Source organism: Prionailurus viverrinus, chromosome E3 (assembly GCF_022837055.1).
Source record: "Prionailurus viverrinus isolate Anna chromosome E3, UM_Priviv_1.0, whole genome shotgun sequence".
Taxonomy (NCBI): Eukaryota; Metazoa; Chordata; class Mammalia; order Carnivora; family Felidae; genus Prionailurus; species Prionailurus viverrinus.
This window is the reverse complement of record NC_062576.1, coordinates 8665647-8681443: the sequence shown is the minus strand read 5'-3', so window position 1 is coordinate 8681443 and position 15797 is coordinate 8665647. Positions and strand designations below refer to the sequence as shown.

Sequence of the window (15797 nt, the reverse complement as noted above, 5' to 3'; positions counted from 1 at the left end):
AGATGGAGGCGGGGGCTGGGGGTGGGGGGCTGGGGGCGGGAAGCCGCTGTCCGTGGTGGGGACCCCGCCTTCCCCCTCCCGGGCTGTCCTTGCTTGCACCGCCAGCCAAGCCTGAGCCCTGGTGATGTCTGCTGAGGGAAAGGCCCCCTGGGGGAATCTTGGGGACCCAAAGCTTTCAGGGAATGCGTAGCAGTGGGCTCTCGGGCCCCTGATATCCTGAAAGAAGCAAGTGGAGGCAGGAAGGCTGGCCGGAGACCCTCCACGTGGGTGGCCTCCTGCGCTACCTGCTGCGGAGATGGGCCCTGAGCTCTGGGCAGCCGTTTCCCGACGGATCCGCACTCTGAGCCGGGCCTGGGTGGGCGCAGGGGAGCCCGCAGATGGGATGGACACAGGGAGCCGTGGCCGGACGGTGTCCTCTCTGCTGTCCTGCCTGGGTCTCCCCCCGCCAGCTCAGGAAGCCACTGACTGGCCCGTGGGGTGGGGAGGGGGCCCCCAGGCCCCTGGCCTCAGCGGATCCTCAAGGCTTCCTCAGGAGCCCTGTCTGTCTGCTACACCCCGCAGCCGGGGGTGGCCGTGTCGTTTGGGACTGTGACACTCTGGGAGGTGGGACGAAAGGGCGGGCCGGGTGCTTGGCTGACCTCCAGAGGAAGGGTTTCTGCAATGCCCCCCGCTGGCATCTCACAGGCACCGAGAAGGGCCCGCAAGAGAGCGGAGGGCGGAGCCAGCTCCAATGTCTTCTCCATGTTTGATCAGTCCCAGATCCAGGAGTTTAAAGAGGTTGGTCAGTGCCCTCTGGGGCCACCGGGAGGGTTAATGCAACGCACGGAAAGCACCCATGGGGCCGGCGAGGCCTGGGTCGCCCTCAGTCCCTGGGGGTGATGATGTCACCCTTCTCAGGGGCCACCCCGGTGCCCCTCCCCGTCTAGAGGTGTGACTTGTCTTCCTTGGGCAGCCCCCGCCCCTCCTTTGCTTGCTGTGTGACCTCGGGAGAGTTCTTCTGCTCTCTGAGCCTCAGTTTCCCTCTCTGAAAAATGGGGTTGCTGTGAGCATGAGGGGGAGGGACGGGCGTGGCGCCCGGCACGCAGCGGGAGCAGAGTGGGTTAGCCGACGCTCTCTGGCTGGTGCCATCTGAGCCGGGACGGCCGGAGGGGTCTGTGGAGCCCGGGCTCAGGTGGGTGGGTCGCTGGCCGTTCGTTCAGTACCCACGTCTCACCAGGCCTTCACCATCATGGACCAGAACCGGGATGGCTTCATCGACAAGGAGGACCTGAGAGACACCTTTGCTGCCTTGGGTGCGTGACCAGCAGCTGTGGAGGCTCTGGGCTTGGGGCGGAACCGAGCCCAGCCCTTCCGGGAGGAGCGGGCGGCTGGGGACAACAGGGGCTTGGGTGCCGTCGGGGGGCAGGGGAGGGGCAGCCAGTGCCTGGAAGGTTGGCGGGTGGGGGGGGGGGGCTCCTTCAGGTGCGGGAATGGCCCTTGCAAAGGCCTGGCCTGGAAGGCCCGGGTGGGGTCAGGGGTCAAGAGAGCAGTGGGGGATGCTGGGGCAAGAGGCTGGACACGTCCGCAGGGCTCAAGGCTGCCTGGCTTCGGTTACCAGGGGAGGGTTTTGCACCTCTAAGGGCCCAGGGAGAGGCCTTCAGGCACGAATGGGGTGGGGGTCAGGCCGGGGGGAGAGGGCATAACCAAGTCCTGTCTGAACTGAACTTGGAGCTCCTGGAGATGTGACTGTCCACTGGGACCATGGGGAACCCGAGTCCCCCACCTCCAGTTGACCTCATCCCGGGGCCCATGAGCCCCGAGGCCCAGGTCTTCCGGCCCCTATGCACCTGGGCTCCACCTTCTTTGGGCCTCAGTTCCTTCATCTGCAAAATGGAGATAATCACCAACTGGTTCTCCTTTCTAAGGAGGCTGAGGTGGTGGCGGGAGTGGGGGAGGCTGGGAGCGCTGACTGTGGCTGAATGTGTCGCCCTTCCTGAGGTCCCCGGACAGGTAGGCAGGGCCTGAGGACAGCTGAGCTGGGAGACCCTGTAGGACGCTCCCTGGTCCTGAGCTCTGCTCTCCTGGAACTGCCTGCAGGCAGGGGCCCCTCTGTCCCTCATTATGCTCCTGGGTGTCCCCACTCCTCCCCTCCTCCAGGCCGCATCAACGTGAAGAACGAGGAGCTGGAGGCCATGGTGAAGGAGGCCCCCGGGCCCATCAACTTCACCGTCTTCCTGACCATGTTCGGGGAGAAGCTGAAGGGTGAGTGAGGCCCTGGGTGGCCCCGGGGAGCGGCTGGGCCGCCTGGTCCTGTGTGCAGACAGCTGGGAGCAAGGTGTAGCCCCCAGATGCCAGCCCCCTGGGTGCACACACCCCACCCCAGGGGCCTCTACACCACAGAGTAGTGGTAACTGTAATAACACCCGCCTGCAGGGCTGGGGGTGGGGGGCGCCAACGGGACAGTTTTGTGAGAAAACCCTCCGCCCACCATCAGGACGGGCCCCAGCCCCGCTTCCCTACCCCCCGGGCTCGCTAGTCTTACCTGCTCTGCCTCATTACCCACTGCCGATGGGAGCAGGGGCACTGGAGGGGGTTCTGGAAGTTCCTGTGGCTGACCCCGGGGCTGGACAGGTCACTCACACAGCTTGCAGGGAAAGGATCAAGGGGCTGAGGGGTGTCACCACCCCTGCCCCGGGTGTCCCAGCATCAAAGTGGCAGGGGAGAGAACCTAACCACGGCTCCCAGCTGTTACCACCACACCCTGGGGTCAGGGCAACTCTGTCCCTTTCTCTCTGGGCCGCGGCGAGCTACCTTCCACCCCTCAGTAACATCTTCCTGGGCTGGAAGATTCTAGGGTCAGAAGGAATGGCCAGTCTGGGCTGTGGCTGCTCTGGGAGGTGAGCCTTGTCACCTCCCCCCTCCAGGCTGCCTGATGCCCTCCCACTGACCCCCAGGGTGACCCCGGGCAAGGCTCGTCTGCTTTGCACCTCGGTTTTTTTGTCTGTAAAATGGGGTTGTGTTCGTTTCCTGAGGCCACTCTAGCTAATAACCACAAGCTGGTGGCTCGCAAAAGCAGCAACGTGTTCTCTCAGTTGTGGAGTCTGGAAGCCCGACATCTGGCAAGAGGCTCTAGGGGAGATCCTGCCTCCGTGGCCACACTGCTCCTTCCTCTTCTGTCTGTCCGTCTCCCCCTGCCTTGAGCTCAGCAGGACACTTGTCACTGGATTTAGGGCCACCAGCCCAGGGTGATTAGCCCAGGGTGATTTCCCATCTCAACATTTCCTTACATCTGCAAAGGCCCTTTTTCCAAGTAAGGTGACATTTCCAGGTTCCGGAGACGAGGACATGGGCGTATGTTCTGGGGGCCACCATCAACCCCACTGCAGGGGTGGACCCCCAGCAGCATCACAGATTGTGTCTGGCAAGAAATCATAATACCTTCATGGGCTGTGTCCTCCCAGAAGGTACAATAACCTCTACACACGCTGTCCTCACTGTCCTGCCTGATCCTGGAGCTAGAAGGCCAACAGTTGACCTGTGACCTAACAGCCCCACCCTCCCACGGGTGACGCCGAGGAGACCGAGGGCCAGACATGGAGCCTGGGCCTGGCCCTCCTCCGGGACGGGAAGCCGTTAGGGATTATTGCTGGAACTGGGCCCCAGGGGCTGGGCCCAGGGTCCGCTCTTGGGGAAGACACGCGTGACCCCGGCCAGTGATTCTGCAGGGAGGCCTGAAGTTCATGTCGTGCACGGCTGAGCTAACAGTTATGACCCAGGGCCAGGCGGGGCCAAGAGACTGCAGCTTTTTCTCATTTTTTGCGGGCGTGGCAGGACAGGGGTTCCATCTGAGCCTGTCATGTGAACTTGGCTGAGCCTGCACGCTTGGCCAGTGGTGGGGACAGGAGCCGGGGGCTAGGACAGGCACCGCCTCATCCTCTAATTGGGGTGCGGACACTTGGTCCCAACGGCCACTGCACCCCATCTGGTGGGGTTCACAGTCCGCGGGGCAGAGAGCCTCTCTGGGAGGAGGGACAGGAGGATCGGGCTGTGGTCACTGTCCGGCCACTAGGCCTGAGCCCCGGGTAGCTGGTCCTCAGGAAAGTGGGCTGGAGCCACCTGCCCCTACTGCCGGGGCTCTTCAAAAACCCTGGGAGGCCGAGAGCTCCCACCAGCCCCCCACCATAATCCCTCGGGCACCCCTTCTCTGCTTTCGCGGCCAGGCTGTGAGGGCCTGGGGCTCTGCCCCGGCTGGACCCTGGGCTGAGCCTCCGGGCTGGGCACACGGGCTCCCCGCTGCCCTCCCCAGAGGAAGCCCACTGCCGTGCCCTCCATGAGCCCCCAGGCCAGCACTCGGTCGCTCGGCCAGCCTCAGAGGCACCGAATGACCCGGACAGCAAGACTCCTGTCCTAGCAAGGCTCCAGTCCGCCGGGCAGGAGCCCAGAGCAGCACAACAAGTGAGGGCTCTGGAGTCCAAAGACCTGGCTTCTAACCCTCCCTCCCCTCATTAGCGGGGGCCTCAGGCAAGCGCAGAGCCCCCCTCTGCCTCAGTTTCCTCTTTGACAAACTGAGGGCATCAGTACCTACCCCACGGGGTGTCCTGGGGGTTCCATGAGATAAAATGTCAGGCACGGAGCACTCAGAGGTGTCTGTGACCGTGATCAATCCGTGTTTGACAAGATCTCTACCACTGACGACCCGTCTCTGTCAACTGATCCCGGGAGGCGGGCAGCAACCACCGTCCTAGTCTCCATTTCACTGGTGACGGAGCTGGGCCTCGAAGAAAGAAGGGGACGTCCCTGGGCTGCGGTGAGCAGGGTGGCAGTGTGGCAGAGGGCAAGGCGCTCAGGCAAGGGTCACCAGGTCACCTGCCGTCATCCAGAAGCCGTGAGGCCTTGGGCGAGACCCTGAGTCTCTCTGGGCCTCAGTTTCCCCATCTGCACAACCGGGGGCTGGGCGTTCGACCCTGTTGTGGAAGTCGACACGCTTCTGATGCCAAACCCGCGCTGCGGGGGTGGTCGAGCGGGGACTGCTCTGGCTGTGCCCCGCCCCCACCTCACTAATCACGACCTCTGAGCTTCAGTTCCTCCGTCTCCAAAATCAGGCCAGCCGTCAGGAGGGGGAGGCACGAACCAAGTGCTCAGTTGGGGTGTCCACGCACCGCGGGGCAGGCCGCTCACAGCCCTTCCTGCTGCTCCCGCTCCTTGCTTCTCAGGAGTCTCCCTTCTCTTGCTTCCACTGGGTCTGGCCCCCGCTCTGGAGGGGAGGAAGCCCCTCCACCCCCAGCCCCCGCCCAGCCCTGGCCTGGCCTGGCCTCGTCACCCTAGCTCTCTCCCTGCCTTGTGTGTCCTGCTTCCAGGTACGGACCCAGAGGAGACCATTCTCCACGCCTTCAAGGTGTTTGACACCGAAGGGAAAGGTTTCGTCAAGGCTGATTTGTAAGTCCCCTCTGTCCTCCGTTCTGGGTTTTCTCTCCCCAGAGGCTCAGGTGACAAGTGAGCTGGAGTGAAGTCAGGCTGGATGGCGGCTCAGTGTCCTCCCGACCCGATGCTCAGGCACCGTGCGACCGGGAGCCAGGAGGGCGCCGCCCTGCCCAGCTGAGCCGTCACTCGATGTGCCCCTTCCCCTCTCTGGGCCTCAGTGTCCCCACTTCTGTGTGGAACTGTACAGGGAGTATGGAGTCACCAGGGGTGGGTTTCCCAGTGGCGAGAGGGAGTGGCGGTAGAGGGGGGCCTTGAAGGGTGACTATGGGTTGCCTAGGCTGGGGAAGGGAACATTCTAGATGCAGGAACACGGCGGTAAAAGGCCAGGGCTTGGCATTGCGAGTTTGGCCAGGGGGTGGCTGGACTCCGGGTCCACCCTGGGGGCATGGGAGAGCCTGAGGTGGAGTTAGATGGGGCGAGATGACCCCCAGCCTGGTGGAGGAAGGACGGGGTTACGGTCATCGCGAGGGTGGGGACAGAGGGGAGTCGATGGGTCGTTGAAACACCGGAGACCAGTGCCAGTAGGATCTGGGGAGGTTCTGGGGAGAGGTATGGGGGAGGGGACACGGGAAGGGACCAGCTCAGCTGGGGACGCGCAGCGTGAGCGGCTGAGGGCAGCTGTCTGGCGGGCCACTGGGCTGGCATTGTAGAGGTGAGGGCTCAGACGTCCGCTATCCTCAGCCCAGCGAGAGCACTGAGCAGAGAGCTAAGGGCTGGGGGCAAGGGCGGCCTGCCCAGGGATTAGGACATGGAACTGTCCCTGGGCGGTCCCTTCAGAGCCTCCAAGGTCTCTCCGGGCCTGTGGGTAACCCGGACACAGGCAAGTTTCCTCCCCAGGCACGGGCTTTCTGGCGGATTACTGTGATGCTTGAGGCCTTGACTTTGAGGCTAGATTTGCTGCCTGCTGGAATCATCACATAACAGGGGTGGGGGTGGGGGGCTGGGCAGTGGTGAAACAGGGAGGGTCTGTCCACTCTCACACCTTCTCACCGACCCCCAGCCCCCAAAGTTGTGAGTCACATGCTCGCCAGGGGTAGACAAGGGGACGTTCGGGGTTCCTGCAGGCTGGGACCCTCTCCTTCACCCCTCCTCCAGGGGTCCACGGTTCCCACACCCATCTTGGGGGACCCTGGGAGGCACTGAGGGCTACCCCCGCGGTGGTCGGGATCCACCAGTGCGGGGCCAGAAACACCTTAGGGACCCAGTTTGGGAACTGAAGACCCCACCCCCCAGGGTATCGGACCCGGAGGACGTGGCTGGCCGCCAGGCAGGCCACAGCAGAGGCTCTGCCAGCGACGGAGTCTGTGAACAGTCCCCAGCTCGGAGAGCTGGAAACTGTGACTGTCCCACAGTAACGTAAATAATGGAAAATGTGCGTCGGCCTTTAGCGGGCTTGCCATGCTGGCGCCACGGGACGCTTGGCGCTCGGGCCTGGGGTCCCTCCCCCGCCCGCCGTGTCCCCTGAGGGCCCATCTACTCCTGTCCTGCCCCACCTCCTGCTGCTCCTCTGGGCCCCGCGGACAGCTGCTCCCCAGGACCACCCAGGGACACGGGCCCCACCCGCCACCACAAATCCTCACCCTTCCTGAACCTCAGTTTCCCTTGGTGATGGGGGACCGCTGGCACTCACTTCCAGGGCCAGGAGGAGCAAATGAGACCCGGGCAGGACATGGGCTGAGCCCGACCCCTGGCTGAGCGCGAGCAGCTTGTACTCTCGAAAGCCCGGTGTAGACGTCAGCCAGAGGCACCAGCTGGAATAGTGGTCCATCTAGAACCGAGAAAGAGGGGCTCCCCTCCGTGACCTGGAGGTTGATTATTACTGCATGATGGGACATCAGAGTGGGCCCTAAGGTCATGTCAGGGCCCCAAGTTCACTTCTTTTGGTCCCCGCCTGATGTGTGGAGGAGAGTGTGTGTTACAAAGGAGGAAACTGAGGCCGAGAGGCGAGGGGTCCACCCCAGGCGACACAGACATCTGGTTGGTGTCCTCCTGGGGCAGGGCTCCTCCCCACAGCCTGCCTGCCCTCATGACCCCCGGAATCTGCGCGTGCACGCCCGGGGTGGCCCTTCCCCTGAACGTGGCCCTTCCTCTTCTTTGAGCAGCATCAAAGAGAAACTCATGACCCAGGCGGACCGGTTCAGTGAGGAGGAGGTAAGTGCGGGCTTTTCAGGGCTCCGCCCCGGGGCTGCTGATCTTTCTGGAAGGTGCGGGCTCATCTCAGCAGCCCCTCCTCTGGAGACCGCTCTTCCTCAGATGCTGAGGTGATGACCCCCTTGGATGAGAACAAGGATGGGTGGGGGCGGCCGTGGGACCCCGGCCTCTGGGCCCTCCATCCCTGCCTCCAACCACAGAGAGGGGAGCGATGTTGTGCCCCACGGCCTCGGGTGACCCTCCTGCTCCCGACCGTCATCCGGGCCGACTCCCTGCTCCTCCCCCAGGTCAAGCAGATGTTCGCGGCTTTCCCTCCAGACGTGTGTGGCAACCTGGACTACAGGAGTCTGTGCTACATCATCACCCACGGCGAAGAGAAGGACTAGGGGTCCAAGGGCCCCCCCCCCCCACCTTCGGAGGCGGCAAACACCAGCGGTGTTTCGGGGGCGGCCACTGGGGAGGCCCTGCAGCCAATGTGTGTAAAGAAAAGGCTCCCCTCGCCCCGTGGGCTGGGGGCAAAGCAAGAATAAATCGTGCAAGCAAGGCCTGAGTTTTTGTGATTAATGCCCTAGTGGGGGAGAAAGCGAAACATTCCCGCGTTGTTGGTTTTTCCAGAATTTTTACTTCCCCAGCTTTGCTCAAATGTTCCTGATGAGCTGGTGTTTAGAGCTAATTGACAGTTTTAACGGTCCCCAGCTGGGCCACAGGACATTGCCTTCATTTATGGAGCTTTGGTTGGGCACCTAGGGCGGGCCAGACCCCGTGCCAGTCCGGGGGACACAGCAGAGGAGCAAGCCCTGTCCCTGAGCCAGAAGGCCACGCAGTGAGGAAGACAAGAATCGGGGTGGAGACACGGGGAGAGGGGTCGGAGCAGCCCAGAGGGGACCCGGCAGCTGGGAGCTGGGCTGAGGCCAAGAAGGTGGAGACGAGGGGGTGGATGCAAGGGACACGTAAGGAGTAGGCGAGGACTCCTTGAGCAGGATGCACCGAGCACCAACCATGAAATAAAAGCTCATCAAACGGACTTCTTCAAAATTAAAAACTTCCACTCAGCAAAGACACCTTGAAGAGTGTGAAAAGGCAAAGCCCAGTGCTGGGAATAGATTTTGACAAAGATCTCGTATCCCGAATATACTTTTCGAAAATCCGGGGCACCTGGCGGCTCAGTCAGTGAAGAGTCCAACTTCGGCTCGGGTCCCGAGCTCGGTTTGTGGGTTCGAGCCCCACGTTGGGCTCTGTGCTGACAGTTCAGAGCCTGGAGCCTGCTTCAGATTCTCTATCTCCCTCTCTCTCTCTCTCTCTCTCTGCCCCTCCCCGACGTGTGCTCTCTTTCTCTCTGTTTCAAAAATAAATAAACCTTAAAATAAATAAATGGTAAGATGTCCACACATTGGAACACCACACAGCTGTTAGACTAAGCTGACACGCGCCGTAACAAGGTGACTCCGATCTATGACATTGTGCGGAAGAAGACACACAAAAGGGGCACCGGGCTGGCTCAGTCGGAGGAGTGTGCGACTCTTGCTCTTGGGGTTGTGAGTTCGAGCCCCACGTTGGGTGTAGAGATTAAAGTCTTTAAAAAAGAACAAGACACACACACCAAGAGAGTATACTTCCTTCTTTAACTTATTTTAATGAGAATATATTTAAAAATAACTCTCTTATTGAGATATAATTCACGTACCATAAAATCCACCGTTTTTAAAGTGTATCCTTCAGTGGCTGTTACTACACTCCCAGGGTCATGCAACCATCACCACTGTCTGTATCTAGAACATTACCATTGCCCCCAGAGAGAAATCGTTGGCAATCATTCCCCATCCGTTCCGTGCCAACTTATGCTGGCAACCACCAATGTACTTTCTTTATGGATTTGCCTACTCTAGACATTTCACGTAAATGGAGTCATACAATATATGGCCTTTCGTGTCTGGCTTCTTAGCGTAGTGTTTCCGTGGCTCATCTGTGTTGCGGTATTTCATTCCTCTTTATAGCTGAATAACATTCCGTCGTATGGCTAGACCACACTGTGTTCCTCCGTTCATCTCCGGATGGGGATGAGGGATGTTCCCACTTTGGGGGCTCTTATGAATAACAGTGCTGTGAACATTCACGGGAAGTTTTTGTGTGAGCGTGTTTTTGATTCTCTTGGGCAAACACCTAAGAGTAGGATTGATGGGTCGCATGGTCGCTGAACTTTTCCAGGAACTGCTAAGCACCTTTTCAAAGTGACTGCACCATTTTACATTCCCACCGGTAACGTTTCGGGGTTCTTCTGCTTTCTTCACATCCTCACCAGCACTGTTATTTTCTGTAGGTTTTTCAAAATGTATTTAATTTTTATTGTTTTAAAGTAAGCTCTATACCCATGTGGGGCTTGAACTCCCAACCCAAGATCAAGAGTTGCATGGTCTACCAGCTGAGCCAACCAGATGCCCCATTTGTTGTTATTCTTTATAATTTCTTTTTTTTTAATGTTTATTCATTTTTTTGAGAGAGAGAGAGAGACAGGGTGTGAGCAGGGGAGGGGCAGAGAGAGAGGGAGACACAGAATCCGAGTAAGCTCCAGGCTCCGAGCTGTCAGCACAGCTGACAAACCATGAGATCATGACCTGAGCCGAATTAGGACGCTCAACCGACTGAGCCACCCAGGCACCCCCTATAGACTCTTTAGATATATGATTTGCAAAAATTTTCTCCAATTCTGTGTGTTGTCTTTTCCTTTCCTTGACAGTGCTATTTTATGCCTATTCTTTCCTTTAAAAGTTTGATAGTTTCCGCTTTCACATTTAGGACACTGAGACATCTTGAAGGTTTTACTATTGTTGTTGTATATGGTGTGAGGTAGGGGTCCAGCTTCATTCTTTGCCTGTGTAAATCCAGTTCTTCCAGCACCATTTGTGGGTGAGACTATGTTCCTCCATTGAATGATTTTGGCATCTTTGTCAAAGATGAACTGACCACAGAGTTGTATATGTTTATGTGTGGACTCTAATCTCCAACTCGTTGACCTGGATGTCTAAGAGCACCTCCCTTTTGATTCCACATCTGTGGAGTTCAAAATCAGGCGAAACTAATTTATGGAGGTAGAAGGCAGAATAATGGTTATTTCTGGGGCGAGGAAGGGCCATGAGAGAAAGCTGTGGGAGATGAAAATGCTCTATGTCTTGATCCGGATGGCAGGTACTCAGGTATAGAAATGAAAGATGATTGAACTGAACGGTATCATTAAGATTCATGCAATTAAGGCACTTTATGTATTTATGTTATATCCCAACAGGAAGGAAGGGAGCAAGAAAAGGAAAAGGAAGGAGAAAAGAAAGAAAGAAAGAAAGAAAGAAAGAGAGAGAGGGAAGGAGGGAAAGAGAAAAGACGGCTTGGTTAGGAAAGAGGTGGAGATGATGGGCATCGGGAGTGGGGGGGATCCATGGGGACAAGGCTTTGCTGACTGATGGCCTCATGCCCTGGGCAAAGTGCCTCCGGGGAGAGAGGCTGAGCTCAGTTTGGGGCCGTTGAGTGTGAGTGGCGAGGCTCTGGAGGCAGCTGGATGCTACATCTACGGCTCTGGGAGGCAGTGGCCCATGTGCGGTGCAGAGCCAGGACCTGGGCTAGCCTGTGAACGGTCAGCCAGCAGTGGGACAAGAATAAGCCACGGAGTAACCCTGAGCCCTCAGAGCAGGAGGAGGACCGGGCAGAGACCAGGCTGGGAGGTGAGACCTGAGGTAGAACATCAGGTGGGGAACCGGCCGCGACGTCACATCCAAAGCGCTGGGCCCAAGGCTAAGGTCTGCACGTGTTCTTAGGCAGCTCAGCCCTGGGAGTGCAGGGCAGGAAAGGGGGGCACAGAGCTTGTCCGAGGTCAGTGGTGGAGCCCAGGGAGCCAGCCTCTGAGCCTGCACCAGTAAGAGTTGCCCCACACTCCCACCCAATGCCACGGGATGTGGGGGTGGGAGCAGTTTGGGGTCACAACAAGGAGGTCCCTTTCCTTGTCCCTCACCTTCTTAAGCTCCTTGATGCCCCTGGGGACGGTGGGGAGAGAGGTGTGCCCATCAGCCTGGAGCTCCCCGGCTCGGGCCGCAAGGGCAAGGTCTGCAAACAGGGCCCTGGTGGGGCGGGGCAGGGCGGGCGGGGGGTGGGGGGGCGAGGCCCAGGGTAGAAGAGGAGCGATAGTCCAAAAAAGCTCTCCCTCCACCCAGGCCTCGTTCCTTCTGCTCTCTAAGAGTCTGGCTTTCCTGGAAATCAAGGACTCAGCTGCTGAGGAACTTGTCAGACCTGTTTGTGCCCTGAGGAACCAGGCCAGAGCCAAGCTGGAAGGAACAGGAGCCATGGGCACCTGCTGGCCCGCCTGACAGCTCCAGGCTGCCCGGCTCCGTAAGGACACAGGGGCGGCCAGCCAGGACGGCAAAGGAGCCCCATGCAGCTCGGGAGAGGAGCCTGGAGGCTGTTCCTTCGCTCGTTCATTCCTCCGTCCTTCCGACATGCATCCGCTTACACGCCCCTCTTCGAGGGCCCAGAGATGACCAGTGACACCAGTAACACCACCTCTGTCTTCGAAGGTCTCTGGAGCCACGGGCATGGGCGTGAGCTGGCTCCAGCGGCCTTGAGGAAAGAAGGCAGGAGCCGCGTGGTGGGCCAGCTGGGAGTCTGCTGAAGGTTTCAACGCGCTGGACTCTGCCTTTCTTGATGTCTCCACAGCGTGGCTTGTTCACGGCCTCTCTCCTTCCACTGTAGTTCATTGATGGTCTTGGCTGCCCCTGACCCGAGCCCACAACCAGAGTCCTTTAGTCTGAGTCTCCCTCCAGTTCTCGCGGGACACTTGGGTTGGCCCCGTACGATCCCCAGATGGGCCCCACTGGGTCTTCCTGTGCTCCAGGAAGCTGGGGAGGCCTACGGAGCTGCCCTTCCAGGGCTGGGGGTTGAGCTTCCTGAAAGCCAGAGAGACGTTGGGAGGAACATGTATGTGGACGGAGTCATTGTGCCTCCTGAGTCATATCTGGGATGGCCCTTTAAAGGTACAAGAACTCCTGTGGCCTCCCTAACCTCCCCCTGCACAGAGGACAGTGATCCTCTTGGCTCTGGGCTCCAGCTGCACAACTTCGTTTGGTTCCTTGGGTGCCCTACATTTCCTCCTGCCGCAGGGCCTTTGCATATGCTGTTCCTTCTACCTGGAAAACTCTCCCACCTGGTACCACCCTCTCCTTTGCCCACTTACCCCGCTCAGCTTTCTGTTCTCAGCTCCGCATCACATCCCCAGTTTCTGCTGCCTGGAATGGGTCACAGCGCCTCCAGGGCATTTCCCTGACACCACGCACTTTTGCTGGGGATATGGAAGTGCGCTTTCCTTCCCCCTAGGGCTTCAAGCCCGGGACCAGGTTGGATTCTGTCTCTCGCTGTACCCTTAGCGCTCTGCACAGGGCCTGGCACACAGTAGACTCTTGGGAAACATTTAACCAACTCCAGGAGGCCTAGAGAGCTGACCTGAACTGCATGAGGCCTCTGGAGGTGGCTTCTGTGGCCACTGCCGCGGGCTCTGGGCCTCCAAGAAGACACTGTGGGCCAGAGGCTGTGGCCACGGCCTGCAACCCGTGCAGAGCCATCCCCAGAGCTCCACGGGGCGTGCCCTATCTGTCTGGGCCTCAGTCTCCCCACAAACAGAACGGGACCCAACGGCTCCTAGAGTCTCAGGGCTCTCCAGCCCCCTGGGCCACAGTAAACCCTGAGGCGGTGGTCATCCCGGGGCCTGCCTGGCTGGGCTGCACCGAGGGTGACCTGTGTCGAGAGCTGGCCGGACTGGATCTCCTGGAATTCTTGGTGGCCCCAGCCCGAGCCTGGTAGGTGACAGGCAGCAAGCCCAGGCACAGCCGTGGCAGGCCTTCGTGTCCCCAGGGAGCTGGGCGCAGGGCTCTGGCCCTGCCCTGGCCCCGTCGGCTCCCTCGGCCAGCTGGGTCTCATTGAGGGTAATTAGCCCAACGAGCCGCCTGGGTCTTGGCATTTGATTTTCCACTGCGATCCGTCAGCCGGGGCCTTCGGACAGTGGCCCCCGTATAAATCACGAGGGGGTCGCTGTTAAGAGAAACGGCAAATTCCTTCCACCCGTGCGGCTGGCTAAATTGACTCGGAGAGCAGATTCCCTCCTGGCGCTCGCTCAAGAATGGCCAAGTCCTTTGAAGGTCTTTCCAGGACGGACCCCAGGGGCTTGGAGCCGGCTGGGCGGGAACGTCCCAGGGAGCCTCTGCTGACCGCGGGAGGGCGGGGCCCCTCTGGGGGCCCGGTGGCTGCTGGAGGGACCCTGCTGGGCTCTGCCGGTGCTGGCTGCGTCTGTGGCAACCCTGGGGGTGACTCTATACCTTTTTCGCAGCCAGGAAGTGGTGGGGGTGGGGATGGGGGGAGCCCACTGCGTCCTGGGCCGGGGACACCAGCCCTCGGAGCGACGAACCGTCTTGGTAGAATTTCAGGCCTCAGGGGTGGCGAAGGCAGGCGGTGAGGTTCTGAGGGGACACCCCCGTAGCCACGGGGTCTGTTTGGTGGGAAATTCTACCCCGTTCCCGCTGTGAGCTGAGCCCTGGTCTGGGCCAAGATTTCAGTCTGGCTGAGGGTTAGTCTGGGCCTCTGGGGACCCCTCAGTGTCTGTGTCTGCATATCTCACACGTAAGGCCTTCAGGTCTCAGCTGACCAAGGTGAAGAAAAGTCTCGCAAAGGCGGAAGGTAGCAGATGACCTTGCCTGGCTCCAAAGCCCGGATGCCTGAGTTTGCGTCCGATTCACCAGGTGGGCGACCCTTGGCAAGTCACTAGCCTCGCTGTGACTCAGTTTCCCTATTTGGAAAATGAAGATCATGACAGTGCTAACCTCACAGGAGGGCTCCTGGCTTCATGCAGGCCGGGCTCAGGGATCCAGTGGTGGACAGACAGCTATCGTCCCGGCCCCCACTGAGCCCACACCCAGGGCCTGGCAGACACCAAGGCCAATAACGACGTCATGATACAAGAAGAACTCAAGGTGGTCTAGGGGTGGATGGGCAAGGGGCAGGTGGAGAGGTAGCAGGCACCGCCCCCCCATCCCCCGCCACCATGCAGGCCACAGTAAGGTCGTGTCCTAGGAGTAGGGACACTTCCATGTTAGTGGGAACGACATGGGCACAAGTGCAACTTAATAACCCAGGGTGCCAAGTGCAAAGTCAGGAGAGGCCCGTGGAACCGCGAAAGCACAGAAGTGGGGCCCAATCCAGCCTGGAAGGCTTCTTGGAGGAGGCGATGGCCTGAAGAGTGGGCAGGAGAAATGCAAAGAGGGTGGTGGCAGGCCTCCAGGTGGGGGATGAAAAACGGGAGTCTTCCTCCGGAGAAGCCCACGCCTGACTGCATCAAGCAGAGAGGCTCGGGTTGATATTGGCGGGGCTCTGACAGGGAGCGGACTGCAGGCCAAGGGTGTTCCTTCAGCCGCAGCCGCCAAGCTAGAATTGAACAACGTGGTTCTGTTCACCCTCTGTATTTTTATGGTCATCTCCTGCTTAGGGAGCTTCTCACTTTTGGTAGCGGGGGTTTTGTTTTGTTTTGTTTTGTTTTGTTTTGTTTTAGAAAAGCTTTGTTCAAAAGAAATGTATGTACATGGGTCGTTGTACAGAACACAGTGTAGACCGTATCGAAGGGCAAAAATCATAAACGTGGTGTGGGAATCGCGGAGGTTTGGTAAGAGGCGAGTTCAAGAGACTGTGGAGAGACTATTCTCAAAGCGAATGTTCTGGAACTCTCTGGAACACGAGTTCTAGAACCCCTCGGCTGAAAGCATTAGCTTTCAGTCTTGACTCCAAATCCCCTTAAACAAAGAGGCTCCATCTGAGACCCCAAACCAGTAGGGTGGGGCCGAGGGAGTGTGGCTGCTTGCTGACAGACAGACAGACGGACAGGCTCTCAGCCACATGAGAGCGTGTTGCCAGGCACGCACATGAGCTCAGAGTTCATTGTCTTGAAGCCAAACCCCCTGGGTGATTCAGGCGCCAGCTCAGTCCCACTGATGCGGCCTCCTGGGGCACTTTGCATCTGTCGCTCTCCTAAAGGCCGCCCAGAGTGGCACCCAGTTCCCTCACTCCGCCTGCCCCCCGCCCCCGCCCCAGCGTCTCCCAGCCTGTGGCGCTCGAGGCTTGTGGCCTTGCCTGGTGCCTGCTTGGTGAGGGTGGAGGGAATGGGACGC

The 15797-nt window shown here is 59.5% G+C and overlaps 1 protein-coding gene across 1 annotated transcript; it reads left to right on the top strand.

The window, feature by feature from the left end:
- Positions 1 to 295: 295 nt before the first annotated feature.
- Positions 296 to 7997, top strand: MYL10 (myosin light chain 10). The gene is made up of 7 exons (XM_047839203.1): positions 296 to 355; positions 685 to 777; positions 1217 to 1292; positions 2137 to 2241; positions 5337 to 5415; positions 7563 to 7611; positions 7899 to 7997. The coding sequence occupies exons 1-7, from the start codon at positions 296 to 298 to the stop codon at positions 7995 to 7997; spliced, it is 561 nt and encodes a 186-aa protein (XP_047695159.1).
- Positions 7998 to 15797: the final 7800 nt, after the last annotated feature.

Bases quoted from the DNA above. Each gene is read 5' to 3' on its own strand.
- MYL10 (XM_047839203.1), top strand. From the start codon at position 296: ATGGGCCCTGAGCTCTGGGCAGCCGTTTCCCGACGGATCCGCACTCTG. The intron at 778-1,216 runs GTTGGTCAGTGC...ACGTCTCACCAG, and splicing joins AGATCCAGGAGTTTAAAGAG to GCCTTCACCATCATGGACCA. The intron at 5,416-7,562 runs GTAAGTCCCCTC...TTCTTTGAGCAG, and splicing joins GGTTTCGTCAAGGCTGATTT to CATCAAAGAGAAACTCATGA.